This window comes from Mobula birostris, chromosome 5, assembly GCF_030028105.1.
Source record: "Mobula birostris isolate sMobBir1 chromosome 5, sMobBir1.hap1, whole genome shotgun sequence".
Lineage (NCBI taxonomy): Eukaryota > Metazoa > Chordata > Chondrichthyes > Myliobatiformes > Myliobatidae > Mobula > Mobula birostris.
Genome location: NC_092374.1, coordinates 205,196,625 through 205,224,506, shown reverse-complemented (window position 1 = coordinate 205,224,506; position 27,882 = coordinate 205,196,625). Strand labels below are relative to the sequence as shown.

Genomic DNA, 27,882 nt, shown 5'->3' with positions numbered 1-27,882 from the left:
TAGGCAAATGAGACAAACTGGTCTCCCAGCTTGCTCGATGAAGAAGTAATCTAGTGTCCAAGTGACTTGGAAATTTTAGCACGCAGTGTCTACCTTCCTACGTTTTGCATTCATTGCCAGTGGAATTTTTTTCTTTGATTTTATTTCGAAAAGTGAGTTATTCAACAAGTATGGTAGCACATGTAAATATCTGGATATTTAGCGTGGATTTCTTGTTAAAACACAGTGACGCTGTTTCTGTTTACAAATTTGAACAATCCCATCTGAAAACCTGCGCGTGCACGGAGAGTATCTAATACATATTAATAAGGTAGTCTGCCTTCCCGTCATTCGTATATCCCAGTGTTTGGTTTGGAACAAAACGGAACCTGGGGCCAGTGTAACAAGATGCCATGAATGTCTATCAGTGTGGTTGCATGAGACACTCAGAATAAGGAAAAATCACTCACAGGCTGGATAAGCTTAGTATCCCAATATTTGCTCGCGGGCCAATCAAAATACCTACCCCTGGCTTAGAACATAGAACAGTACAGTCTCTCTGGCCCATGATGTTGTGCTGACCTTTTCACCTTCTCCACAATCAATCTAATCCTTCACTCCCACATAACTCTCCGATTTTCTATCATCCATATGTCTATCTAAGAGTCTTTTAAATGCCCCTAATGTATCTGCCTCTACTACTGCCTGTAGCAGGATGTTTCATTGTCTGTGTTAAAAACCTACTTCTGACATTCCCCCCCCCGCCCCCCCCCACCAAATACTTCCCTCCAGTAACCTTAAAATTATGCCCAGCCATTTCCACCCTGGGAAAAATTCACCTGCTGTCCATTCTATCTATGCCTCTTATCATCTTGTACATCTCTATTGTCACCTCGCATCCTCCTCCACTCCAAAGAAGATAAAAGCCCTAGCTCACTCAACCTACCCTCATGACATGCTTTCTAATCTAGGCACCATCTGGTAAACCTTCTTTACACCTTCTCTAAAATTTCCATATCCACCCAGAACTGAACACAAGTGTGGTCTAACCAAGGTTGTATAGAGCTAGAACATTACCTTGTGGCTCTGGAACCCAGTCCCCAGCTAATGAAGGCCATAGACCTTCTGAACCACCCTATTAAATTCTGTGGCAACGTTGAGGGACATCAAGATCTCTCTGTTCCTCCACACTGCTAAAAATCCTGCCGTTAACCCTGTACTAACTTCAAGTTCGCCCTTCCACAGTGAATCGCTTCACACCGGGTTTTTCTTAAATACTCGGGTTGAGAAATGCCAGGGGGAGGTGATGGGCAAGGGCGAGGTCATAACCAGAATGGGAAATGGAAAAGAGCGAGCGAGGGAGTGGCAGAGATTACTGGAAGTTCAAGCCATGAGATTGGAGACTATCAAGATGGAATGTGAGGCACTGCTGCCATCAGGCAGGAGGTACAGGAGCCTCAGGACCCTTACCACCAGGTTCAGGAACAGATACCACCCCTCAGCCATCAGACTCCTGAACCAGAGGAAATAATTTCCCTCAGCTTCACTTGCCCCATCACTGAAATGTTCTCACAACCTATGGACTCACTTTCAAGAATTCTTTAGCTCATCATCTCGATATTTATTGCTCATTTATTTGTTATTTTCCTTTTGCTTTTGTAATGTGATTGTTTGTACATCATTTTGTGTGCAGTATTTCTATTGTGCTTCATTGTAGTTACTGTGAATGCCAGCAAGAAAATGAATCTGGGGTTCGTATGTGGTGACTTGAGATTCACGTGGATAACAAATTTACTCCAGACTTTGTTGCTCCTCAGCCCGAGTCTGGCCTCATCACAGCAGCCACGAACTGACATGTCAGAATGGGAATCTGAATTCAAATGGGTGGGCGCTGGCGATGCTGAGTTTTGCATCAGATGCAGAGAATGAGCTCAATGAAGCAATCCACTGATCTGTGTTGGGTCCCAGGAATGTGCTGGAATAGTCCGAGCTGCAGGTCACAAGGGTACAGATGAGGGAAGGTTTGACCCAAGTTGGAGGCCAGCTGAGGTTGGACACCGACTGATGTGTTCAAAGTTCAAAGTAACATTTATTATCAAAGTAATTATACCATATAGAACCTTGAGATTCATCTTGTTGCAGGCAGCCACAAAACAAAAAAAAACAAAATAGAATCCACGAAAAGCCCGTTACCATAAAAACCGTAAACCATCCGCTGTGCGAAAAAGAACAAATTGTGCAAACAATTTAAGAAAAGCAAATAATACACAGAATGAGTTTGTGAAAGCGAGGCCACAGCCGCTGAGTCAGTTCAGTACTGAGGGAGTGCCGATGGCTGCAGGCCACAGCTACTGAGTCAGTTCAGCAGACATCCCACCTCTCCCGCATATTAATAGCGGCTCCCTGATGCCCGCAAATTATATACAATATCCAGGAAATCAATTTTTTTTGAGAGAGCAAGAGAGGGAGAGAGCACACGAGAGAGAGTGAGAGAGCGTGCGCGAGCGTGAGAGAGAGCGATAGAGCGAGCGCGAGAGCGCACCATGGCAGAGTGTTCCAAAAAAAAGAAAATGTAAAACGTACTTCACCTCAGACTACCCTAAAGTGTACCCCTGCCTAATTGGGGTCAAAAATAATGGCAGTGTTGCTCGCTGCACTGTTTGCAACAGTGACTTTTCTACTGCCCATGGTGGGTTAAGGCTGTAAAAGACATGTTGAGGTGAGTTTAACAGGTGTCATTCGTTCATTAGCATAGCTAACGTTATTTAAACTAGCTGGCTGGCTGCTAAGGAGCTACTCTATTGCAGCATCCCACCTCCCCCGGAAGTTCCGGGACTCTCCCGCAAATTGATGGTGCTACCTCCCTGAAATGAGTTTTTGCAGGGTGGGATGTCTGGTTCAGCACTGAGGCGGGTGAAGCCTCATGGAATACTGAGCTAAATACCAGTTTGTCTTTCACCCTTGATCTCGACACCTTAATTTTTAAATTCTGGCTCAGAACTTAAATGGGCTAAACGTTCGCTTGTTGTCTGCTCTTGGTCCCGTGTCCCGTCACTTCAGTCTGGCCTGAATTTTCAATCCAGTCCGAAGTCCGCTCCAGCGATGGCTGCCACGGCCGTACCTACATTCTTCACTGAAACAGAATTCGGTTTAATATCACCAGCAGATGTTGTGAAATGTGTTATCTTAGCTGCAGCAGTACATTGATAATATAGAAAAAACTGTGAATTACAGTAAGTGATTCACAGCTGCAAGAAAAAGTTTGAGAACCCTTTACAATGACCTGGTTTTCTGCATTAATTACTCATAAAATGTGGTCTGATCTTCATCTAAGTCATAATAGACAATCACAATCCTCCTAAACTGATAACGTACAAATAATTGTACTTCTCATGTCTTCATTGAACACATTGTTTAATCATTCACAGTCCAGGCTGGAAAAAGTTTGTGAACCCTTGTATTTAATAACTGGTAGAACCTCCTTCAGCGCAAATAACCTTCAAACTTTTCCTGTAGCTGCTGATCAGATTTGCACAACAGTGAGGAGGAATTGTAGACCATTCCTCCTTTAAAAAAATTCATTTCAATTCATCAATATTTCTGGAATGCTTTGCATGAACAACCTTCCTCAGCTCATCTGGATTATGGTCTGGACTCTGACTTGGCCATTCCAAGACAGAAATTTCCTTCTTCTTAAGCCATTCTTTTGTTGATTTACTCTTGTCTTTCGGATCATTGCCTTGTTGCATCATCCAACTTCTATAAGCTTCAGGTGCCAGACTGCTACCCTGATATTCTCCTGTAAAATGCCTTGATACAATTTAGAATTCATTGTTCCCTCAGCGATTGAATTGACTTTATTTCTTACACCTTTACGTTATGTCTCCGTCTAAATGTGTTACGTGCAATCATAGTAACTTACAATAATTTATGATAAATAGAACAGCCAATGTGACATAGAGATACACTCAAATCAGTGAGTTAATCAGTCTGACGGCCTGGTGGAAGAAGCTGCCCCGGAGCCTGGTGGTCCTGGCTTTTACGCTGCAGTTTTCCGTATGGTAGCAGCTGGAACAGTTTGTGGTTGGGGTGACTCGTGTCCCCAATGATCCTTCGGACCCTTTTAACACACCTGTCTTTGTAAATGTCCTGAATCATGGGAAGTTCACAACAGGGCTGTCTGCACCACTCTCTGCAGAATCCTGCGATTAAGGGAGGTATAGTTTCCGTACCAGGCAGTGATGCAGCCAGTCAGGATGCTCTCAATTGTGTCCCTGTAGAAAGTTCTTAGGACTTGGGGCCCCATACCAAACTTCCTCAACCGTCTGAGGTGAAAGAGGTGCTATTGTGCCTTTTACACCACAAAGATGGTGTGTACAGACCATGTGAGGTCCTCGGTGATGTGGATGCCAAGGAACTTAAAGCTGTTCACCCTCTCAACCCCAGATCCATTGATGTCAGTAGGGGTTAGCCTGTCTCTATTCCTCCTGTTATCCACAACCAGCTCCTTTGTTTTTGCGACATTGAGGGAGAGGTTGTTTTCTTGACACCACTGTGGCAGAGGGATGACTTCTTCCCTGTAGGCCTATAGACAATAGGTGCAGGAGTAGGCCATTCGGCCCTTCGAGCCAGCACCGCCATTCACTGTGATCATGGCTGATCATCCACAATCAGTATCCAGTTCCGGCCTTATACCCATAACCTTTGATTCCACTATCTTTAAGAGCTCTATCCATCTCTTTCTTGAAAGCATCCAGAGACTTGGCCTCCATAGCCTTCTGGGGCAGAGCATTCCATATATCCACCACTCTCTGGGTGAAAAAGTTTTTCCTCAACTCTGTTCTAAATGACCTACCTCTTATTCTTAAACTGTGGCCTCTGGTTCTGGACTCACCCATCAGCGGGAACATGCTTCCTGCCTCCAGCGTGTCCAATCCCTTAATAATCTTATATGTTTCAATAAGATCCCCTCTCAGCCTTCTAAATTGCAGAGTATACAAGCCCAGTCGCTCCAGTCTTTCAACATATGACAGTCCCGCCATCCCGGGAATTAACCTTGTGAACCTACGCTGCACTCCCTCAATAGCAAGAGTGTCCTTCCTCAAATTTGGAGACCAAAACTGTATACAGTACTCCAGGTGTGGTCTCACCAGGGCCCTGTACAGCTGCAGAAGGACCTCTTTGCTCTTATACTCAATTCCCCTTGTTATGAAGGCCAGCATGCCATTAGCTTTCTTCACTGCCTGCTGTACTTGCATGCTTGCTTTCAGTGACTGATGTACAAGAACACCTAGATCTCGTTGTACATTGAGATTGTTTGTGTCTTCCCTAGTGAAGACAGATCCAAAGTACCTGTCCAACTCGTCTGCCATTTCCTTGTTCCCCATAATAAATTCACCCGTTTCTGTCTTCAAGGGCCCAATTTTGGTCTGAACTTTTTTTTTCCTTTTCACATACCTAAAGAAGCTTTTACTATCCTCCTTTATATTCTTGGCTAGTTTACCTTCGTACCTCATTTTTTCTCCACGTATTGCCTTTTATTTACCTTCTGTTGCTCTTTGAAAGTTTCCCAATCCTCCGGCTTCCCACTCGTCTTTGCTATGTTATACTTCTTCTCTTTTATTTTTATACTGTCCATTACTTCCCTTGTCAGCCATGACCTCCCCTTAGAATCTTTCTTCCTCTTTGGAATGAACTGATCCTGCACCTTCTGCATTATTCCCAGAAACACTTGCCATTGCTGTTCCACTGTCATCCCTGCTAGGGTATTGTTCCATTGAACTTGGCCAGCTCCTCCCTCATAGCACCATAGTTCCCTTTGTTCAACTGTAATACTGACACTTCCGAGTTTCCCTTCTCCCTCTCAAATTGTAGATTAAAACTATCATATTATGGTCACTACCTCCTAATGGCTTCTTTACCTCGAGGTCCCTGATCAAATCCGGTTCATTGCACAACACTAAATCTAGAATTGCATTCTCTCTGGTAGGCTCCAGTACAAGCTGTTCTAAGAATCCATCTCGGAGGGACTCCACAAACTCCCTTTCTTGGGGTCCAGTACCAACCTGGGAGTTGGCTTGGAGTGAGAAGCGGGAGGAGGAGGCCGGCTGAGTTGGCTCGACTGGAAGCTGGCTGTGTTTTGCTTGATGCGTGAATGTGGTTTGGAACCTGTTGAGGGAAAGAGAGTGGGGAAGGAACAGAAATTGCTGGGAAGGGGTCGTGTGGGTCCGGTAATGGCGGACAAGATAAGAGGTGGGATTGAGGGAAAGAAAGTGGAGAAGGAGAGGGATAGAGACTTGGGACCAGAGGTAGGCAGCTGGGGTGAGGTGGATTATTGTGAAGGGAGAAATAAAGGGAATGAGGAGGTAGTGAGGGGTCGGATGAATAAAAACCAAGACAAAGGGAATAAAAGAATAAGAAATGATAGTGGAGAAAGCTCTGAAAGTGAGGAAGATGAACAAGCTCAGAGAGGAGGTGTTGTCATAATTAGGTTTAATTAGAAGGCTCAGGGACATATGAAGAAAATTAACCCGTTTGTGCTAACAACAACTCTGACAAATAAGATAGGGGAAATAGTATTTGCAAAAGTCCTTAATGATGGCAACTTATTGGTAAGATGTGCAAATGAGGAACAACTTGAGAAAGCACTCAAGCTAAAAGAGATAGGAAAATACAAGGTGGAATACACTGGGAGGGTGGGAGCACAAAACAGTGGTTGTAAAGGAGTGATCACGGGGATACCAATGAGTATAAATATGGAGGAGATAAAGAGGAATATCAAAGGAGGGAAAGTAATGAATGTTCAAAGACTGAAAACAACAAAGGAGGGAGTGAAAAAGGAAAGTGAATCAGTATTGATTGAATTTGAAGAAGAAAGAGTGCCAAGGAAGGTGTTCCTGGGTTTCATGAGTTACCCAGTAAGGGTGTATGTGCCAAAGCCACTGAGGTGCTATAGTTGTCAAAGATTTGGACACGTGGCTACAAACTGTAAAAGGCAGAGGAGATGTGTTAGATGTGGGGGTGATCATGAATATGGAAAGTGCGGAACAGGAGTTCAACCAAAATGCTGCAATTGTGGAGGAGCTCATAATGTTGCATATAGTGGGTGTGAGGTTGTCAGACGGGAGACTAAAATTCAAGAAATAAGAGTGAAAAGAAAGATCACTTATGCAGAAGCTGTAAGAATGTCAAGAGAACAGAATAATGCTCCTAATGAACAGGGAGCAATAGAGATACGAGAGATGCAACAAAGAACAAATGACAGGATTTATGTAGACAAAAAGGCTCTAGTAACATTCATTGCAGGAGTGATTAATAGTACGGCTGAGGTAAAGTCAAAAAGTGACAAAATTCAGCTGGTGGTGAAAGCAGCAGTAAACCATTTAGGGTTAGTAGGACTGACATGGGAGGAAGTGAGGGAGAACCTCAGTAATCAGTCAAGCCAGGAAGTGTCATGTGTTGGTTAATACTAATTATGGTGATTCTTTTACAATGGAATGCAAGGAGCTTACTGGCCAATAGCCAGGAATTCAAGCACTTTATTAAAGAAATGGTTGTAAAACCGGACGTAGTGTGTATTCAGGAAACTTGGTTAAAACCAACTTTAGACTTTGTGGTATATGGGTATACAATGATAAGGAAAGATAGAAATCTAGGGGGAGGAGGGGGTTGTGCTATGTTAATCAAGCAAGGTATACCATATAGGGTACTGGAAAAAGGAGCTGATCAGGAATACATAGTGGTGGAAGTGTGGGAGAGAGGGGAGGGAGTGGTTATAATTAACTACTACAATCCATGTAAAAGGTTGGATTTGGACAGCCTATTAAAGATACAAGGACAAAACAGACATAAAGTAGTGTGGTGTGCAGATTTCAATGCTCATAGCACAATATGGGGGGATCCGATTACAGATTCAAATGGAAAGGTAATTGAAGATTTGATGGAAGAAAGGGATTTGGTGTGTATGAATGATGGTAGCGGCACAAGGATAGATATAACAACAGGAACTGAGTCAGTGTTAGATATTACGTTAGTGTCTAATACCTTGGCTGGCATTAGTAACTGGGGAGTTTGGACTGCTTCAACAGTAGGCAGTGATCACTACCCAGTTTTGTGTTCAGTGGGTGAAAGAGTTGAAGTAAGACCAGGTGGCGGAACCCCAAAGTGGGTGTTTGAAAAAGCTGATTGGGGTAAGTTCCAGAAGTTGAGTGAAGAAGGGTTGACAAAGATTGATATTTCTGGAAATGTAGATGAATTAAACAGTCAGGTGACTTCAGCAATTATCATGGCAGCAGAAGGATCTATACCCAGGAGTAAAAATAGGATGAATAGAAGACTGGTACCATGGTGGACAGAGGAATGTTGTCAGGCTGTAAAAAACAGAAATAGAGCATTCAGGCTAGTTAAAAGAACCCATAATATGCAGCATTTGGTTCAATATAAGAAAGCACAGGCAGTGGTGAGAAGAACTATACGTCAAGCTAAAAGGGCAAGTTGGAGGAGTTTTTGCGACAAGGTAGGAAGAACAACACCTGTGAGAGAGATATGGGGAATGATTAAGAGAATGGGAGGAGATAGAAGGGAATGGGAATATCCAGTAATGATATCTGAGGAGGAAACTGCAGTCTCCAGTAGGGATAAGGCTGAGGTCATGGCCAAGTCATTTGTACTGATACACAGTTCAGAAAATTTGTCTGAAGAAGGGAGAAGAAGAAGGGAAAGAATAATGAGCCAACACCCAGGTGTGTTAAACAGGAGGGAAGGGACAGATGATATAATTGATGATCCATTTACATTAGCAGAAATGGTGAGAGCAATAAAGAGATCGAGACCAACCTCCCCAGGGAAAGATCTGATATGCTCTGTGATGCTAAAAAATCTAGGAGAAGGAGCACTCTTGAAGTTGCTGCATTTTTATAACAGAGTGTGGGAGGAGGGAAGATTACCAAGTGCATGGAAAGAAGCAGTAGTAATTCCAATAAGGAAGCCTGGCAAGGACCTGTCAAAACCCACTAGCTACAGACCAATTGCATTAACATCAAGTATATGTAAGATAATGGAAAGGATGATAACAGAAAGGTTATCGTATGAGCTTGAGAAAAGGGGAATGCTGGCAAGTTATCAGAGTGGTTTTAGAAAGGGAAGGAATTCCATGGACTCAGTGATTATGTTAGAGACTGAAATAAGGAAGGCCCAGGCAAATAGAGAGTCAGTAGTGGCAGTGTTCTTTGACATTGAAAAAGCCTATGATATGATGTGGAAGGAAGGATTATTAATTAAACTGCACAAGATGGGGGTTGGTGGGAGAGTTTTTAATTGGATTGAAGATTTTTTGTTTGGTAGAAAAATTCAAGTTCGGATAGGATCAGAATTATCAAAACAGTACATAGTGGAAAATGGCACACCTCAAGGTAGTGTGATTAGCCCGTTACTTTTCACCATTATGGTCAATGATGTCTTCACAAGGTACCAGTGGATATAGGTAGGTCACTGTTTGCGGATGATGGGGCCTTGTGGAAAAGAGGCAGGAACATGGACCATATAATCAGGAAGCTACAAGAAGCAATTGAAGTAGTGGAGTGGGTTATGATTGGGGATAGAGATTTTCAGTAGTAAAAAACTCAAACTGTATTTTTTACCAGGAAAAGAGTTGAGGTAGGGAAGAAGTTAAGGATGTATGGGATTGAATTAGAAAGGGTTGCATTATTTAAATTTCTGGGAGTTATATTTGATTCACGATTAACATGGGCAGACCACATCAGGAAAGTTGAGGAGAAATGTAAAAAAGTAATAAATGTGATGAGATGTTTGACTGGTAGGGAATGGGGAGCAAGTTGTTCAGCTTTGAAGAGAATGTATGTGGCTTTAGTAAGATCTGTATTGGATTATGGAAATATAGTATATGGATCAGCAGCTAGGTCTCTTATAAGGAAACTGGATGTGATTCAGGCTCAGGCCTTGAGAGTGTGCAGTGGGGCTTTTAAAACATCACCAGTGTCAGCCCTACAGGTAGAAATGGGAATAATGCCTTTGGAACTAAGAAGGATGCAACTGATGGCAAACTACTGGGCTAACTTGCAGAGGCACAATGATTCTCACCCTTCTAAAGGAGTGTTGCAGGAGTGCTGGGAAAATGGGAGGTTTCAAAGGGATACATTTAGTCGGGTAGGGAATGATATTGCGAAAGAATGTGGAGTACTTGATCTGAGGATAAGTCCTTCAGTAGTTTATCCGGTTGTAGCTCCATGGAAGCTTGTATGGCCTGACATAGACTGGCATTTGTTAGAGGTAAAAAGGAAAGAAAGATATAAAACAGATTTGGTAAATGCATTTAACTGTCATGTGATGGAAAAGTATAGTGATTATACTCACATTTATACGGATGGTGCGAAGGAACCTGAAACAGGAGTGACAGGGTTTGGGGTGGTAACACCAGCAAAAGAAATTGGAATCAGCAGAAGAACATCTAATAAGTTAGGGGTGTTTACAGTGGAGATGCTGGTGGTGTTGGTTGCGTTGCAATGGGTGCAGAAAGCCAGACAAGCCAAAGCATTGATATGTTCAGATTCATCCTCAGTTCTAGCAAGTTTAAGGTCTTTTCACACAAACAGTCGGCAAGATGTACTTTATGAAGTCCTTCAGTTAGTTACAAGAATTGCAAATCAGGGAGGTCAGGTAAAATTTCTATGGGTTCCAGCACATGTAGGGGTGAAGGGGAATGAGAGGGTGGATGAGTTGGCAAAGAGGGTGTTAAAGAAAGAAAATGTGGAAATGCACATTAGTATCAGTAAAGCAGAGGTTAAGTGTGTAATCTGGGAAAAAGTCAACCGAATGTGGCAAGAAAGATGGGACAGGGAGGGGAAAGGGAGGCATTTATATCAAATACAAAAGAGTGTTGCAGTTACTAGGGTAGGTAATGGAAACAGAAGAGAGGAAATTGTGTGGACTAGGTTAAGGCTGGGGCACTGTGCATTAAACAAAACATTGAAAATGATAGGGAAACACCAGACAGGATTGTGTGAGGAATGTCAGGAAGAGGAGTCAGTAGAACTTGTAGTTTTGTGTTGCAGGAAGTATGGGATACAGAGAGAGATGATGAGAAATAAATTAAGGGAGTTGGGGATGCAGGAATTCACATTAAAAGGGTTGCTGGGCATGGGTGAGAGAGCACAAGTCCGGGTATTTTTAGCGTTTTTAAGGGGTACAGGGGTTTTTTATAGGATATGACGAATAAACAGAAATAGGATACTAGGATGGTCAAAGATGGGAGGGTGAAGTGTAGGTTTGTGTGTGTGTGTGAGAGATTGGGTGAAGGGATTTAGAATGTATGTCTAGTGCACATTCTGGAACAGAGGGTGGCGGTAATGCACCATTAAGCTGGATGCCAACCGCCGTAAAACAAGACACAGACAGACAGTACCAACCTGATTCCTCCAGTCTACCTGCGTGTTGAAATCCCCCATAACAACTGTAGCATTACCTTTGCGACATGCCAATTTTAACTCTTGATTCAACTTGCACCCTACATCCAGACTACTGTTTGGGGGCCTGTAGATAACTCCCATTAGGGTCTTTCTACCCTGAGAATTTCTCAGTTCTATCCATACTGACTCTACATCTCCTGATTCTATGTCCCCCCTCGCAAGGGACTGAATATGATTCCTCACCAACAGAGCCACCCCACCCCCTCTGCCCATCAGTCTGTCCTTTCGATAGGACGTATATCTTTGAATATTCATTTCCCGGGCCCTGTCCACTTGAAGCCATGTCTCTGTTATTCCCACAACATCATACTTACCAATTTCCAACTGGTGCCTCAGGCTCATCCACTTTATTTCTTATACTCCGTGCATTCATATACAATACTTTTAATTCATTACTCCCCTCACCTCCTATATCAGTTCCTGTTTCACTTGGCCATACTGTACATATTGGCCACCTCGTTATTGTTTGAGATTAGGCCAATCAATGTAGTGTTGTCGGCAAATTTAATGAGCAGATTGGAGCTGTGGGTGGTGACACAGTCGTGGGTATACAGAGGGTGAAGGAGGGGATTTAGTACACCGCCCTGAGGGGCTCCTTTGTTGAGAGTCAGAGGGGTGGAGGTAAGGGAGCCCACTCTTACCACCTGCCAGCGATCTGACAGGAAGTCCAGGATCCAGCTGCACAAGGCCGAGGTCTCTGAGCTTCTTGTCGAGCCTGGATGGAACTATGGTGTTGAATACTGAACTGTAGTCCAAGAACAGCATTCTCACATAGGCATCCTTCTTCTCCAGATGTGTAAGGACGGTATGTAGAGTAGTGGCTATTGCGTCGTCTGTCGATCAGTTGTGTTGATAGGCAGATCGTCGGAGGTCCAGTTTGGGCGGTAGCAAGCTGCAGATGTAATCTCTGACCAGCCAGGAGTGCGACAGGACACCTGTTGTTTAAGCTGTCCAGGCCCTGAGATGACAAAGCAGCCCCAAAACATGATGCTCCTTCCACCAAGCTTCACAGTGGGATGAGGTTTTGGTGTTGGTGTGCAGTGCCCTTTTTCCTCCAAACATAGCAGTGTGCATTTCTGCCGAAAAGTTCAACTTTTGTCTCATCTGTCCATAGAACGTTGTCCCAGAAGTGTTGTAGTACATCCAGGTGGTCTTTTACAAACTCGAGACGTGCAGTAAGGTTTTTTTTTTGAAGAGCAATGATTTCCTCTGTGGTGTCCTTCCACGAACACGATTCTTGTTCAGTGTTTTTCTTATCACGGACACATGAACAGAGGCTTTAGCAAGTTCTAGAGATTTTCTGCAGGTCTTTTACTGTTACCCTTGGGTTCTTTTTCACCTCCTTTCAGCATTGCATGTTGTGCATTTGGTGTGATCTTTGCAGGATGCCCACTCCCAGGGAGAGTAGCAACAGTACTGCGTCTCCTCCATTTGGAGACAGTTTCTCTTACTGTGGGCTGATGAACACTCGGGTCTTTAGAAATGCCTTTGTGGCCTTTTCCAGCTTCATGCATCTCTACAATTCTTCTTCTAAGGTCCTCTGAAAGTTGTTTTGATCGAGGCATGGTGTACATAAACAGATCTCTCTTGAGAAGAGCAGGCTCTGTCCGTAACCTGACCTTGTGTGTCTTTTTTATAGGTCAGTGCATCTCTACAACCCACAGCTCCAATCCCATCTCATTGATTAGATCACCTGATTCCAAATAGCTTTTGTAGAAAGCATTACTCCAGATGTTCACATACTCTTTTGAACCTAGGCTGTGATTGTTTAAATGGTGCACTCAGTATTGATGAGAAGAAATACAATTGTTTGTGTTAGTTTAGGCAGATTGTCTATTATTGTGACTTAAATGAAGATCAGACTATATTTTGAGTAATTTATGGAGCAAACTAGGTAATTGCAAAGGATTCACAAACCCTTTGTTGCAACTATAATGTAGTTAAATTAAAAATAGTGCAAAAACAGAAATAATAAAAAAGTGCAGTAGTGTTTGTGGATTCAGTGTCCATTTGGAAATCAGATGGCAGAGGGGAAGAAGCTGTTCCTGAATCGCTGAGTATGTGCCTTCAGACTTCTGTACCTCCTTCCTGACAGTAACAGTGAGAAGAGAGCATGTCCTGGGTGTTGGGGATCCTTAATAATGGACGTTGCTTTTCTGAGGCACTGCTCCTTGAAGATGTCTTGAACACTATGGAGGCTAGTACCCATGATGGAGCTGACGAATTTTACAACCTTCTGTAGCTTCTATGCAGTGCCCCCCACCATGCCAGTCAGTGATGCAGCCTGTCAGAATGTTCTCCACAGTACACCTGTTGAAGTTTTCAAGTGTTTTAGGTGGCAAACCAAATCTCCTCAAACTCCTGGTGAAATATAGCTGCTGCCTTGCCTTCCTTGTGGCTGCATTAATATGTTGGGACCAAGTTAGATCATTAGAGATATTGACACCCAGGGACTTGAAATTGCTCACTCTCTCCACTTCTGATCCCTCTGTGAGGATTGGTTTATGTTCCCTCATCCTACCCTTTCTGAAGTTCACAATCATCTCTTTGGTCTTACTGATGCTGAGTGCAAGGTTGTATTGCGACACTGCTCAACTAGCTGGTAGATCTTGTTCCTGTACACCCTCTCAACTCCATCTGAGATTCTGCCAACAATGGTTGTATCATCAGCAAATTTATAGATGGCATTTGAGCTCTGACTAGCCACATAGTCATGGGTATAGAGAGAGTAGAGCAGTGGGCTAAGCCCACATCTCTGAGGTACGCCAGTGTTGATTGTCAGCAAGGAGGCGATGTTATTACCAATCCACACAGATGGTGGTCTCCTGGCTAGGAAGTCGGGGATCCAATTGCAGAGGGAAGTACAGAGGCCCAGGTTCTGTAGCTTTTCGATCAGGATTGTGGGAATGAACAGCATCCTGACACAGGTGTTTGTATTGTCCAGATGATCGAGGGCTGCATGAAGAGCCATTGAGATTGTGTCTGCTGTAGACCTATTGTGGCAAAAGGCAAATTGCAGTGGGTCCAGGTCCTTGCTGAGGCAGGAGTTGATTCTAGTGTTACGTACACCATAACGGGTTAAAGAACCAGCAGAAATGGAACACACCTTTTAACTAATTCTATTCTATTAGTAACTACGCAAAACAGTAATATATAACCAAATAAATCAAACAGGTTAACAGAGATTATGTGTAAATATAAAAGCCAAGTTTCTTCATGCTTAGGTGGTAATTGGATACAGTCTTACGATGGAATGTAAGATAGTTCAGTTCAATGCTCAGGTTAATTAATGAGAGATATTTGTAATCCAAAAGGCGAATGTTGTGAGAAGGCAATTCACGTCGATATTCCACGACAACAAAATAACAATAGCAGTAGGTTTTCTCTCCGAAGTTGTTCCACTCCACACAGGAAGTATCACCGACAGTGATCTTCAGCGAATATCCTTGCAACACAAGTGGCACCACACCCGAACTCAGCTATGGGACATCTCAAAGTGGTGGCCACAGGATACTCCAACAAAATCCACGTTTGGATTATCACCAACAGTGGTGGCCACAGGATACTCCAACAAAATCCACGTTTGGATTATCACCAACAGGGCAGACTCCGCCCTTCTCTCTGTCAGCAGAAATCCAAAAGTTAGTCTCAGTTCTCTCTTGTGCCTTAAAGTGACAGTCCACAGCAAAAAGGAACCCTAGGGGTACATAACATGAGTCATGAGCAACCTCTCAAAGCATTTCCATAAGACCATAAGATATAGAAGCAGAATCAGGCCATTTGTCCCATTGAGTCTGCTCTGCTGTTTCATCCTCTCAGCCCCAATCTCCTGCCTTCTTCCTGTATCCCTTCATGTCCTGACCAATCAAAAATCTGCCTTAAATGTACATAAAGACTTGGCCTCCACAGCTGCCTATGGCAAAGGCTTCCACAGGTTCAGCACTGTCTGGCTAAAGAAATTCCTCATCATCTCCATTCTAAAAGGACACCCTTCTATTCCTGAAGCTGTGTCTTCTGGTCTTAGATTCCCCCACCATCGGAAACATCCTGTCCACATCCACTCAATCAAGGCTTTTCAATAATCAATATGATTTAATGAGATCCTCTTTCATTCTTTAGAATTCTAGTGAATACAGCCCCAGAGCCATAAAATGCTCTTCATATGACAAGCCATTCAATCCTGGAATCATTCTGATGAATCTCCTTTGAACCCCCTCGAGTTTCAGCACATCCTTTCTGAGATAAGAGGACCAAACCTGCTCACAACACTCCAAGTGAGGCCTCACCAGTACTTTATGAAGTTTCATTACATCCTTGCTTTTATGTTCTAGTCCTTTTGAAATGAATCCTAACATCACATTTGTCTTCCTCACCACAGACTCAGCCTGCAAGTTAACCCTTAGAGAATCCTGCACACGGACTCCCAAGTCTCTTCGCGCCTCAGACTTTTGTATTTTCTCTCCATTTAGAAAATAGTCAACGCTTTCATTTCTTCTACCAAAGTGCATGACCATACACTTCATGACACTGTATTCCATATGCCTTTTCTTTGCCCATTCTCCTAATCTGTCTGTCCTTCTGTAGCTTCTCTACTTTTTCAAAACTACCTGCCCCTCCACCTGTCTTCATATTGTCTGCAAACTTTTCAACAAAGTCTTCAATTCCATCATCCAAATCATTGACATAGGATGTAAAAAGAATCTGTCCCAACACAGACCCCTGTGGAACACCACTAGTCACTGGCAGCCAGCCAAAAAAAGGCTCCCTTTAGTCTCACTCTTTGCCTCCTGCCAGTCAGTCACTGCTTTATCCATGCTAGGATCTTTCCTGTAACACCATGGGCTGGTAGCTTGTGAAGCAGCCTTGTGTGATACCTTGTAAAGACCTCCTGAAACTCCAAGCACAGTACACAACATCAACTAATTCTCCTTTGTCTATCCTGCTTGTTATTTCTTCAAAGAATTCCAACAGATTTGTCAGGCAAGATTTTCCTTCGAGGAAACCATGCTGACTACAGCCTATTTTATCATGTGCCTCCAAGTTCCCTGAGACCTCATCCTTATTAATCATCTGCAACATCATCCCAACCGGTGAGGTCAGACTAACTGGCCTGTAGTTTCCTTCCTTCTGACTCTCTTACTTCTTGTAGAGTGGAGTGACATTTGCAGTTTTCTAGTCTTCCAGAGCCACTCCAGAATCTAGCGATTCTTGAAAGATCATTACGGTAGATATGAGTGCTACTGGACGATAATCATTAAGGCAGCTCACACTACTCTTCTTGGGAACTGCTGTAATTCCTACCTTTTTGAAGCAGGTGGGAACCTGCTCTCGAGAGTTCATTTTGCCAAATCCTTCGGGATATCACAAAAACGACAGATCATTCAGATGGTTCGAAAGCACAACTCCCAAAGGGAATTTACAGGCTGTGGACTGCAGTGATCATAGAGCAGAAAAAGTACATTTATTAGAGTGGTTTGTAGCTTTGTTAGCTGCCCACAAAACATCATGTCTTGCCAGCACTATCTTGGGCTGGTGGGCTTGATTCCTGACTCTCCGTCGTTCATGCATTGCTTCCTCTCCATAGATAAAGCTGCTGAAACGTCAGCAGCGGATGATCAAGAACCGGGAGTCGGCCTTCCAGTCTCGCAAGAAGAAGAAGGAGTACCTGCAGGGTCTGGAGAGCAAGCTGCGCGAGGCACTCAGCGAGAACGAGAAGCTCAAGCGGGAGAACACGCTACTGAAGAAGAAACTCGACAGCATTGTTTCAGAGGTGAGGTTTGAGCCAAAACCATAAGTCCCGTCCTGTTCTGCTTCTCCGCTCGTCCTCTGTTCCACCCCACCACCGGTATCTTGTAGTTAATATCCTTAAATATTTGCAGATTAGATTATGAGGACACGTAGTCCCCTTTTATTGTCATTTAGTAATGCATGCATTAAGAAATGATACATTATTTTCTCCAGTGTTATATCACAAAACACAGGACAGACCAAGACTGGAAAAACTGACAAAACCACATAATTATAACATATAGTTACAACAGTGCAACAATACCATAACTTGATGAAGAAGTTCATGAGCACAGTAGAGCTGAAAGTTTCTCAAATGTCCCACATCTCACGCAGACGGGAGAAGGAAGAAAAACTCTCCCTGCCATGCCGACCACAATCCAACTCTGAGTCATCCGAAAACTTCGAGCTCTGATCAGCTCTCCGACACCGAGCACTGAGCGCCATCTCTGTCCAAACGCTTCAACCTCCTTCTCGGTGGCCAAAAGCAGGCAAGGCCGGGGATTTTGAGGCCTTCCCTCTGAAAGATTCCCAACCACGCAGTAACGACAGCAGCGAACGGGCATTTCAGAAATTTCACCAGATGTTCCTCTGTGCTTTCACGTCCGTCTCCATCAAATCAGAATTGTCCACGGCCCCTTTTTAACAGATACGATATCATTTTTCACCGGAGGGCTGTGCTGTCACCTTCACTACCGGGAAACCAGAGCAAAACAAACACAGACACGCACACAGACACAGACACACATGCACACAGACACAGACACAGACAAGACATACACAGACACACACACTGACAGAGACGCACACACACACTCACTCTCTCTCACACAAGCCTTATCTGTGTAATACAGCAGTGAGTTGAGCACACAGACAGAGACACACAGACAGACACACACACACACACACACACACACACACACACACACACACACACACACACACTAACCTTATCTGTGTAATACAGCAGTGAGATGAGCACACAGAAGTTATATCAGCTTCAATCTGAATTCCACAGATTCTCCACCCTCGTTTTCAGTGGCTGCGCCAAAAATACGACTGCCGCACTTTCCGTTTCGGGGGAGTGTTAGTGAGGAACGAGTGAAAGCTAAGTGATGGGAGGGAGGTGGCAGAGTCTCCCCTGAGGCTGCGGAGGTTTTTGAGGATCAGTGTGTGCGGGAGGTAGCTTCCTCGTGCAGAGTGTGCGTATGAGGGACTGTCAGGGTACCAGGTCACCTGTGCGAATGCCTGGGTTTTCCGGGGCCCTCAAGCACCTCCAAGTGTTTCTTCTCGTTGTGAACGCAGATATCGTCGTGGCAAGCAGTCAAACGTTCCCTGCTTTATCAGTTAAACTGTCACTTTGACTCCTGGTGGAGGCTGGGGACCTTGTGCTGTTTCGCTTCACTTCCAGAAATAATGATGGGAGTTTTCCCTGTGTGCACTGGGAAAGAGAGGCAACTAGAGGCGCTGCGTGCTAAGGGGCGTTAAACCAAGTGAAGAGTTGAAGTGAGAATTCACAGGACGTGTGAATGCCCAATGAGCCCATGGTAATGGACAGAAATGTGCTCATTTTATTTTGGAGTACAGTACAGTACAGGCCCTCCCAGTGCAATGAGTCCACGCTGCCCAGTCACAATTATTGGACCCATTAACCTACCAGCCTGTGTCTCTTTGGAACGCGGGAGGAAACCAGAGCACTCGGTGGAAACTCTCACAGTCACAACAAGAACGTACAGACCCACAACTGGAGGCCAATGTAACGTGTTATGTTCAGCCCCTTTTAACATTAGTGTTAACCACTTTCTCTCACCATATCAAGGACAGACAGCTTTCCAATTACATTCACCAAATTGAGCCTCCTCTCCTTTTTCCACATTATGTTCCTGTGGGCCAAGTCTCTCCCCCCACCCCCCACAACCCAGTCCGCTTGTCTATTTCTCCTCATATCCTCCTCTCTCCACAATTCTGCCCCGGAATTGCATCATTGGTAAACTTAGAAATATGGTATTTGATGCCCGATCCCACCCACAGACACTGGTGAGCACCAGCAGCTGGTCTTTGCAGTCTCCTCTTCGCTTTATGACTGATAACCAAGTCTTAATCCATATTGGTGTTAAGACCATAAGAGACCATAAAACATAGGAACAGAATTAGGCCATTCAGCTCATCAAGTCTGCTCTGCCATTCCATCATGGCTGATTTATTAACTGTCTCAACACCTTTCTCCTGCCTTTTCCCTGTATCCTTTGACACCCTTACTAACCAAGAACCTATCAAATTCCACTTTGAATATACCCAACGACTTGGCCTCCACAGCCATCTGTGGCAACAAATTCCACATACTTACCACTGTCTAGTTAAGAAATTTCTCCTCATCTCCATTGTAAATGTGTATCCCTCTATTCTGAGGCTGTGCCTTCTGGTCCTAGACACCCCCACTTCAGGAAACATCCTCTCCATGTCCACTCTATCTGGGCCATTCAATATTCGATACATTTCAATGAGATCCACCCCACCCCTTTCCTCTAAACTCCACTGAGTGCAGACCGAGAGCCATCAAGTGCTTCTCACAAGTTAATCGTTTCATTCCCGGGATTATTCTCTTGAACGTCTTCTGGACCCTCTCCAATGCCAACACATACTTTCTTAAATGAGGGGCCAAAATCTCAATACTCCAAATACAGTCTAACCAAAGTCTCATAAAGCCTCAGCATTACATATTTGCTTTTATATTCTAGTCCTCTCAAAATGAATGCTAATATTGCATTTGCTTTCCTTACCACCGACTTGACCTGCAAGTTAACCTTTAAGGAATCCTGCATGAAGACTCACAAGCCCTTTGCACCTCTGGTTTTTTAAAAAAAAAATTCTTCCTGTTTAGAATATAGTCAATGCCTTTATTTTTTCTACCAAAGTACATGACCATACAATTTGCTACACTATATACCATCTGCTAATTATTTGCCTATTCTCCCAATCTGTCTAAGTCATTTTGCAGACTCCCTTGCTTCTTCAACATTACATGCCCCTCCATCTCTCTCTCATCTGCAAACTTGGCCACAACGCCATCAGTTCTGTCATCCAAATCATTGACGTATAACGTGAAAACACCTACCCCTGTGGAACATACAGTGGCATGCAAAAGTTTGGGCACCCCCGGTCAAAATTTCTGTTACTGTGAATAGCTAAGCAACTAAAAGATGAACTGATTTCCAAAAGGCATAAAGTTAAAGATGACACATTTCTTTAATACTTTAAGCAAGAAAACTTCTTTATTTCCATCTTTTACAGTTTTAAAATAACAAAAAAGGAAAAGGGCCCAAAGCAAAAGTTTGGGCACCCTGCACGGCAGTACTTAGTAACACTCCCTTTGGCAAGTATCACAGCTTGTAAACGCTTTTTGTAGCCAGCTAAGAGTCTTTCAATTCTTGTTTGGGGGATTTCTGGCCATTCTTCCTTGCAAAAGGCTTCTAGTTCTGTGAGATCCTTGGGCCATCTTGCATGCACTGCTCTTTTGAGGTCTATCCACAGATTCTCGATGACGCTTAGTTCAGGGGACTGTGAGGTCCATGGCAAAACCTTCAGCTTGCGCCTCTTGAAGTAGTCCATTGTGGATTTTTAAGTCATCCACTTTTCATCTTTGGCTTTTTTATAGACGGTGTGATGTTGCTTCCAGAATTTGCTGGTATTTAATTAAATTCATTCTTCCCTCTACCAGTGAAATGTTCCCCGCGCCACTGGCTGCAACACAAGCCCAAAGCATGATGGATCCACCCCCGTGCTTAACAGTTGGAGAGGTGTTCTTTTCATGAAATTCTGCACCCTTTTTTCTCCAAACATACCTTTGCTCATTGCGGCCAAGAAGTTCTATTTTAACTTCATCAGTCCACAGGACTTGTTTCCAAAATGCATCAGGCTTGTTTAGATGTTCCTTTGAGCCTTTTGAATAGAACTTTTTGGCCGCAATGAGCAAAGGTACGTTTGGAGAAAAAAGGGTGCAGAATTTCATGAAAAGAACCCCTCTCCAACTGTTAACCACGGGGGTGGATCGATCATACTTTGGGCTTGTGTTGCAGCCAGTGGCACGCGGAACATTTCACTGGTAGAGGGAAGAATGAATTCAATTAAATACCAGCAAATTCTGGAAGCAAACATCACACTGTCTTTAGAAAAGCTGAATATGAAAACAGGATGGCTTCTACAACAGGATAATGATCCTAACCACACCACAAAATCCACAATGGACTACCTCAAGAGGTGCAAGCTGAGGGTCTTGCCATGGCCCTCACAGTCCCCTGAACTAAACATCATCGAGAATCTATGGATAGACCTCAAAAGAGCAGTGCATGCAAGACTGCCCAAGAATCTCACAGAACTAGAAGCCTTTTGCGAGGAAGAATGGGCGAAAATCCCCCAAACAAGAATTGAAAGACTCTTAGCTGGCTACAGAAAGTGTTTACAAGCTGTGATACTTGCCAAAGGGGGTGTTACTAAGTACTGACCATGCAGGGTGCCCAAACGTTTGCTTTGGGCCCTTTTCCTTTTTTGTTATTTTGAAACTGTATTTAGCCTCCTGGTAAGCCTCAGCCTCACTCAGCTCGCTTTTGTCTAGGGGGAGCAGCCTTCAGCCCCGCCAAACTGGGTAATCAAGTTTGTGTGGATGCTGTGTGATGTACCCCACCCCACCCAATAACAGACAATACACCATATGCGATTAAATGATTACATTTTATAGATATTACTGGGACTATGTAATTAATAGAGATAAAATATAAAAGGAAAGTAAAAGGCGCCAAACTTATCAAAGTTCATCCACTTCGTGCACAATTAACGGAGTCCTCTTTCCACCATTCGATCCCCTCCGACCTCCTCGACCCGCCGCTTGGGACCACCCACAGTGGTCGACCAGATGCCCCACACGAGTCTGTCTCCGTCTCCTCTCCTCGCCGAAGACCTTGGGACTCGGACTCCAGCTCGGGGTCCGTTCTGCCGCCCAGCTTACAGCATCGCGTCTTCTCTCTCTGTCCCCCTCGCACCTTCTGCCCCAAAGCCCGCAAGAAACAATAACTTACAGACACACAAGAAAGAATAAAATCTATCCCAATTGGTTCGTTCGTCCTCTTATCAATAATATAACCCGAACAAGCAGAGAGAGAGAACTCCTTACATCGCAGTTATTACAGAAAAGCCATTTTTATTATAACATAACAAAGAAGCCATTTTGTTAACCTTTGCAGTAACATAAAAGAAGAAACCCCTTATATGTAAAAGATGGAAATAAAAAAGTTTTCTTGCTTAAAATATTAAAGAAATGTATCCTCTTTAACTTTATGCCTTTAGGAAATCAGTTCATCTTTTAGTTGCTTAGCTATTCATAGTAACAGAAATTTTGACCGGGGGTGCCCAAACTTTTGCATGCCACTGTAACTAGTAACCGACAGCCAACCAGAAAAGACTCCCATTACTCCCACTCTCTGCCTCCTGCCTTTCAGCCAGTCCTCTATCTTTCCTGCAACACCATGTCAAGTAACCTCATGTACAGCACCTTGTCAAAGGCCTTCTGAAAGTCCAAATAAACAACATCCAATGACTCTCCTTTGCCTATCCCGCCTGTTATTTCCTCAAAGAATTCCAACAGGTTTGTCAGACAAATCTGAAGGAAGCCTTGCTAATTTTGGCCTATTTTGCCATGTGCCTCCAAGTACCCCAAAACCTCCTCGTTAATAATGGACTCCAACATCTTCCCACTGAAGTCAGACTAAATGGCCTGTAATTTGCTTTCATCTACCTACCTCCCTTAAGGGGTGGAGTGACATTTGCAATTTTCCAGTCCTCAACAACTATTCCAGAACCTAGTGATTCTTGAAATGCCTCTATAACAACCTCTTTCAAAACCCTGGGGTGTAGTCCATCTGTCCCAGATGACTTATCCACATTCAGACCTTTCAACTTTCTAAGTACCTTCTCCTAAGTAATAGCAATGACACTCACTTCTGCCCTCTGACACTCTCAAATTTCTGGCATACTGCTAGTGCCTTCCACAGTGAAGAGTGATGCAAAATATATATTAAGTTCATCTGCCATTTCTTTGTCACCCATTATTACCTCTTCAGGATTATTTTCCAGCGGTCTGATATCCACCCTCGTCTCTCTTTTACTCTTTATATATCTGAAAAAACTTTTAAATTATTGTCTAGCTTACCTTCATATTTCATTGTTTATCTCCTTATGCCGGTTTGTAAAAGCTTCCCAATCCTTTAACTTTCAACTATGCTCTCTCTTTTGATTTAATGCTGCCTTTTGATTCCTTTGTCAGCCACAGTTGCATCATTCTCCCTTTAGAATGTCTTCATCTTTGGGATACATCTATGCTGCATCTTTCAAATTACTCCCAGAAACTCCAGCCATTGCTGTTCTGTGGTCATCCCTACTAGTGTCACTTTCCAATCAATTTTGGCCAGTTCCTGTCTTGTGCCTCCGTAATTCCCTTTACTCCACTGCAATACTCATAATGTGACTTTGGCTTCTCTTACAGACAAGCGGGGTTCCCAGCCTTTTTTGCGCTGCGGGCCGGTTTAATATTGACAATATTCTTGCGGACTGGCCAAGGAGGTGGGGTGGGGAGTATTCAAGTTCAACAGTGCGTGACAGGGAATGAGGAAAGGTGCAGCTGACTCATTTCATTTCATATCACCAAATCATATCGTTTCCTCGTGGCCCGGTGGTTGGGGACCACTGCTGTAGGGTGAATTCTATCATATTATGTTCGGTCTCTCCTGAGGGTTCCTTCAAATTTCTATTCAAATCTAGTTCACTGCACAACACTCAATCTAGACTTACCTTTCCCCCTGTGAGCTCAACTACAATCTGCTCTTAAAAAGTCATCTCGTAGGTATTCTACACATTCCCTTTCTTGGGGTCCAGCACTAACCTAATTTTCCCAATTTTCCTGCATATTGAAATTCCCTATCGTACCTTTGCCCTTTTTGTATGCCTTTTTATCTCCCATTATAATTTGTACCCCACATCCTGGCTATAATATTATCCACAATTCCCTGTGTTTTGCTTCACAATTTTTGGACTTTTTCTGCCGTTTCTCAGCTAAGCTGTGTATCCAGCAGAGTAACAGACCCTTCAGGCCGAATGACCCTGTGCCGCCCAGTTACACCCATCTGATCAATTAACCTATTAACCCGTGCATGTGATCAATTAACCTACTAACCCATACATGTGATCAATTACCCTATTAACCTGTGCATGTGATCAATTAACCTACTAACCCGTACATCTTTGGAATGTGGGAGAAAACTGGCCTGGACAAGGGGGAGTACGTATAGACTCCTTACAGACAGCATTGGGAATTGCATCTAACACTGTAAAGCATTGCACTAACCACTAACCACCAGGCTCCTTCAGTCAAGTCCCTTTACACTTAAAAGTTCCAAGTACATTTATTATTGAAGTATGTATACATTATACAACTTTGAGATTTGCCTCCTGAAAAAAGCAAAGAACCCAACAGAAGCCATGAATAAAAAAAGACCATCAAGCACCCAGTGTGCAGAGAAAAAAGCAAATCATGCAAACAATAAACATAAGCAAATAGCATTCTGAACTGAAGCCCACAAAGAGAGGCCTGTCCACAGATCCTTAATCTACAGGGGCAGGAATTGACCCCTGGCCACTGTTGCTGTAGTAGTGGTACGCTAACTGCTAAATAACTGCCACTGAGTTGCCCGTAGGTGCGCTGACTGTGAATCGAACCTGGGCCTCCCACAGTGCACTACCATTGAACGGCCATTGCAAGTACATGATCACCACAAAGTCAAAGCTGTCTCACTTTCTCTTCACCCTGATAATTCAACTCTTTGGTGGACTGTTGTGGCAGTGTTATGTAGTGATTGTGGATTCAGAAATCCTGTTCCTCAAGATTTCCAGCATCTGAAGAATCCCTTGTGTCATTCCTGGCTGTTGGAATCTCACCCGGGTGGGCACAGTTACTTGGGTTTACATGAAGCTCATTGTAATTCACTAATTGGTCAGCAGAGGGTGTAATGGCTCCTGATCTGCTGTAAATCTGTTTCCAACTGAGTGTCGAGCACTGAGCCTCCCTCCCTCCCTCCCTCCTCTCTAGGTCATTAAAATCCTGGCACCTCGTGATTAAACTCTTCCACTCCTCCTGCCCCAGTCTCCCACTTGGGTTTTCCCAACTATTTGTGATGGAAAAAGTGTACAAACTCCGTGGATTCGGCCACTCAGACCTGGGGAGAAGGTACAGGAGCCTAAAGGCACTCGCTCAATGATTCTAGAACAGTTTCTTCCCCTCTGCCATCTGGTTTCTCGACATGCCTATGTTATTGCACCCAATTCCATTTCAGAGTCAGGTTTATGATCACAGGCTTGGGTCGTGAAATTTGTTGTTTTGTGGCAGTAGTACTTTGCAATATGTAAAAATTACTATAGGTTACAGTAAGGAATATAAAGCTAAACAGTAGCAAAGAGGAACTAATAATGTTAATGGTGGAGGGAAAGAAGTTGTTCCTAAAACATTGAGTGTGCGTGTTCAGGCTCCTGTACCTCCTCCCTGATGGTGGTATTGAGAAGAGGTCCTGTCCCAGGCTGTGAGGGTCTTTAATGATAGATGCTACCTTCCTGAGGTACCACCTTTTCAAGATGCCCTTGGTGCTGGGGCGGATTCAGGTCACACGTATATGGAAACATACAGTGAAATGCATAAAGCATTGTTTGTGTTCACAGCCAACCCAACCCAACCCTCGCATGTGCTTGAGAGTATCCCCTCACCACGCGTTCCGGCACCAACACGGCTTGCCATCCGTGTTCAGATGACATGCAATGACACAACAGCGCAACAATAGCAAAGCCCGAAGCAATATGCACACACACTCTCACTGTCACCCTCAATCAATCTCTCTCTCCCCCTCCCCCTCCCCCCTCCCCCCTCGGGGCAGCTCAATGGGCTGGAAGGCATACTCCATTCTGTCTCTTAATAAATACAAAGAAGCACGATAGGATCAGTGTAAAACCACACACAAAGATTGACAAACAACCAATGTGCAAGGGAAGACAAAACCCTGCAAGTATTTTTAAAATTATAAATAATACTGAGAAACGTGAGTTGTAGAGTTCTTGAACGTGAGTCTAGGGCTTGTGGAGTCGGTTCAGCATTGAGGTGAGTAAAGTTATCCAATGCAAGAGACGCATTAACAGTAGAACATTTTTAACCTGTGTGTGTGGGTGTGTACATAGCTGAATCAGGTGATCATCTGGAGTTGCGAAGAATGTAGTTATCTTTCAATCTTTAGTGTTTTATGCGAACGAAATTCCATGGAGTGAGAGCACTGGGAGTGCAGAAATGTGCATGGGTGATAGGACTGAATTGTAACCCTGGGAAAAGAGTGATGACGTGGCTACTTTATGGAAGATGAGGTGGGGTGGGTACCCCACTGATGAGCGCTAGCACGCCACAAAAAAAGCAGTCAGTGATTAATCCAACCGGGAATTCCTTTTCTTTCGAAGGCTGGGAGGTTGTGGACTCGGTCTCACAGGGAGAGATCAGAGTGAATGGCAGAGGTGGCAGGGTTCCCTCCCACGTTCCAAAGAACTACGGGTCAGGGTCAGTAAATTGTGGGTATGCTGGGCTGCCACGGCCTCAGATTAGAGAGGCGACCCGTTAGAACAGAGAACATTTTTAACCAGAGGGTGGTGAATCTTTGGAATTCATTGCCACTGACAGTTTTGGAGGCCAAGCTCTTGAGTATTTTCAACACGGAGATTGACGGGTTCTTGATTATGCAAGGTGTCAAAGGTTACAGGGGGAAGGCAAGAGAGTGGGGTTGAGAGGGAGGATAAATAAATGACCTCCCCTGGTGCCTCCCGTCCTTCTCATTTTCCCATTTCCCATAAATCAGCCATGATGGAATGCTGGACCAGGCTCAATGGGCCAAATGGCCTGATTCTGCTCCTGTGTCTTGAGGTTTTATGGATACAATAGGATCTTTTAGGAGACTCCTGGATAGGTACATTGAGCTTAGAAAACCAGGGCTATGGGTAACCCTAAGTAATTTCTAAAGTACATGTTCAGCACAGCATTGTGGGCTGAAGGGCCTGTACTGTGCTGTAGGTTTTCCATGTTCTAGTCACAGGCTGCCCCAGCACATCCTCAGACTGTTCTGATCCTTAACACAGATGACACATTTCACTCTGACAAATACAGCTAACCCTCTTTAAATGGGAAAGAGGAAGGAATGGATGTATATTTGGGGCTAATAGCATGGGGAAGGCATGAGATGAGTCAGATTTAGACCAGACACACCAGCATGGAGTTCCGGGGATGAATCGCCTGTCTGCGCTGAGACCATAAGACACAGCAGAAATATGTCACTCTGCCACTGCGTCGACTCTGCAAGTAACTACCAGTGTTAGTAAATCACAGAAGAGAATGCCTGCCAGACAAGGAAAGGTTCATGTGTGCACTCAAATACTGTAGCACCTCCATGCAGTTCCTGCAGGTACCACCGTGCTTGGTGCCAAGCAGGGTGAAACCAGATGCCTGGGTTAGCAGGGTCCAGAAACACACCTGGCACTACCCCCTACCCTCTCTGATAGAACTCTC

At 44.0% G+C, this 27,882-nt stretch overlaps 1 protein-coding gene across 2 annotated transcripts in view; it reads left to right on the top strand.

Moving 5' to 3' along the window:
* Positions 1 to 27,882, top strand: part of LOC140198312 (cyclic AMP-dependent transcription factor ATF-6 beta-like) — a 116,696-nt gene that overhangs the window by 31,562 nt on the left and 57,252 nt on the right. For both annotated transcript variants that reach the window (XM_072259386.1, XM_072259387.1), the window contains exon 8: positions 17,047 to 17,232. In XM_072259386.1, coding sequence (XP_072115487.1) covers positions 17,047 to 17,232 — 186 coding nt within the window. The remainder of the gene's footprint in view (positions 1 to 17,046; positions 17,233 to 27,882) is intronic.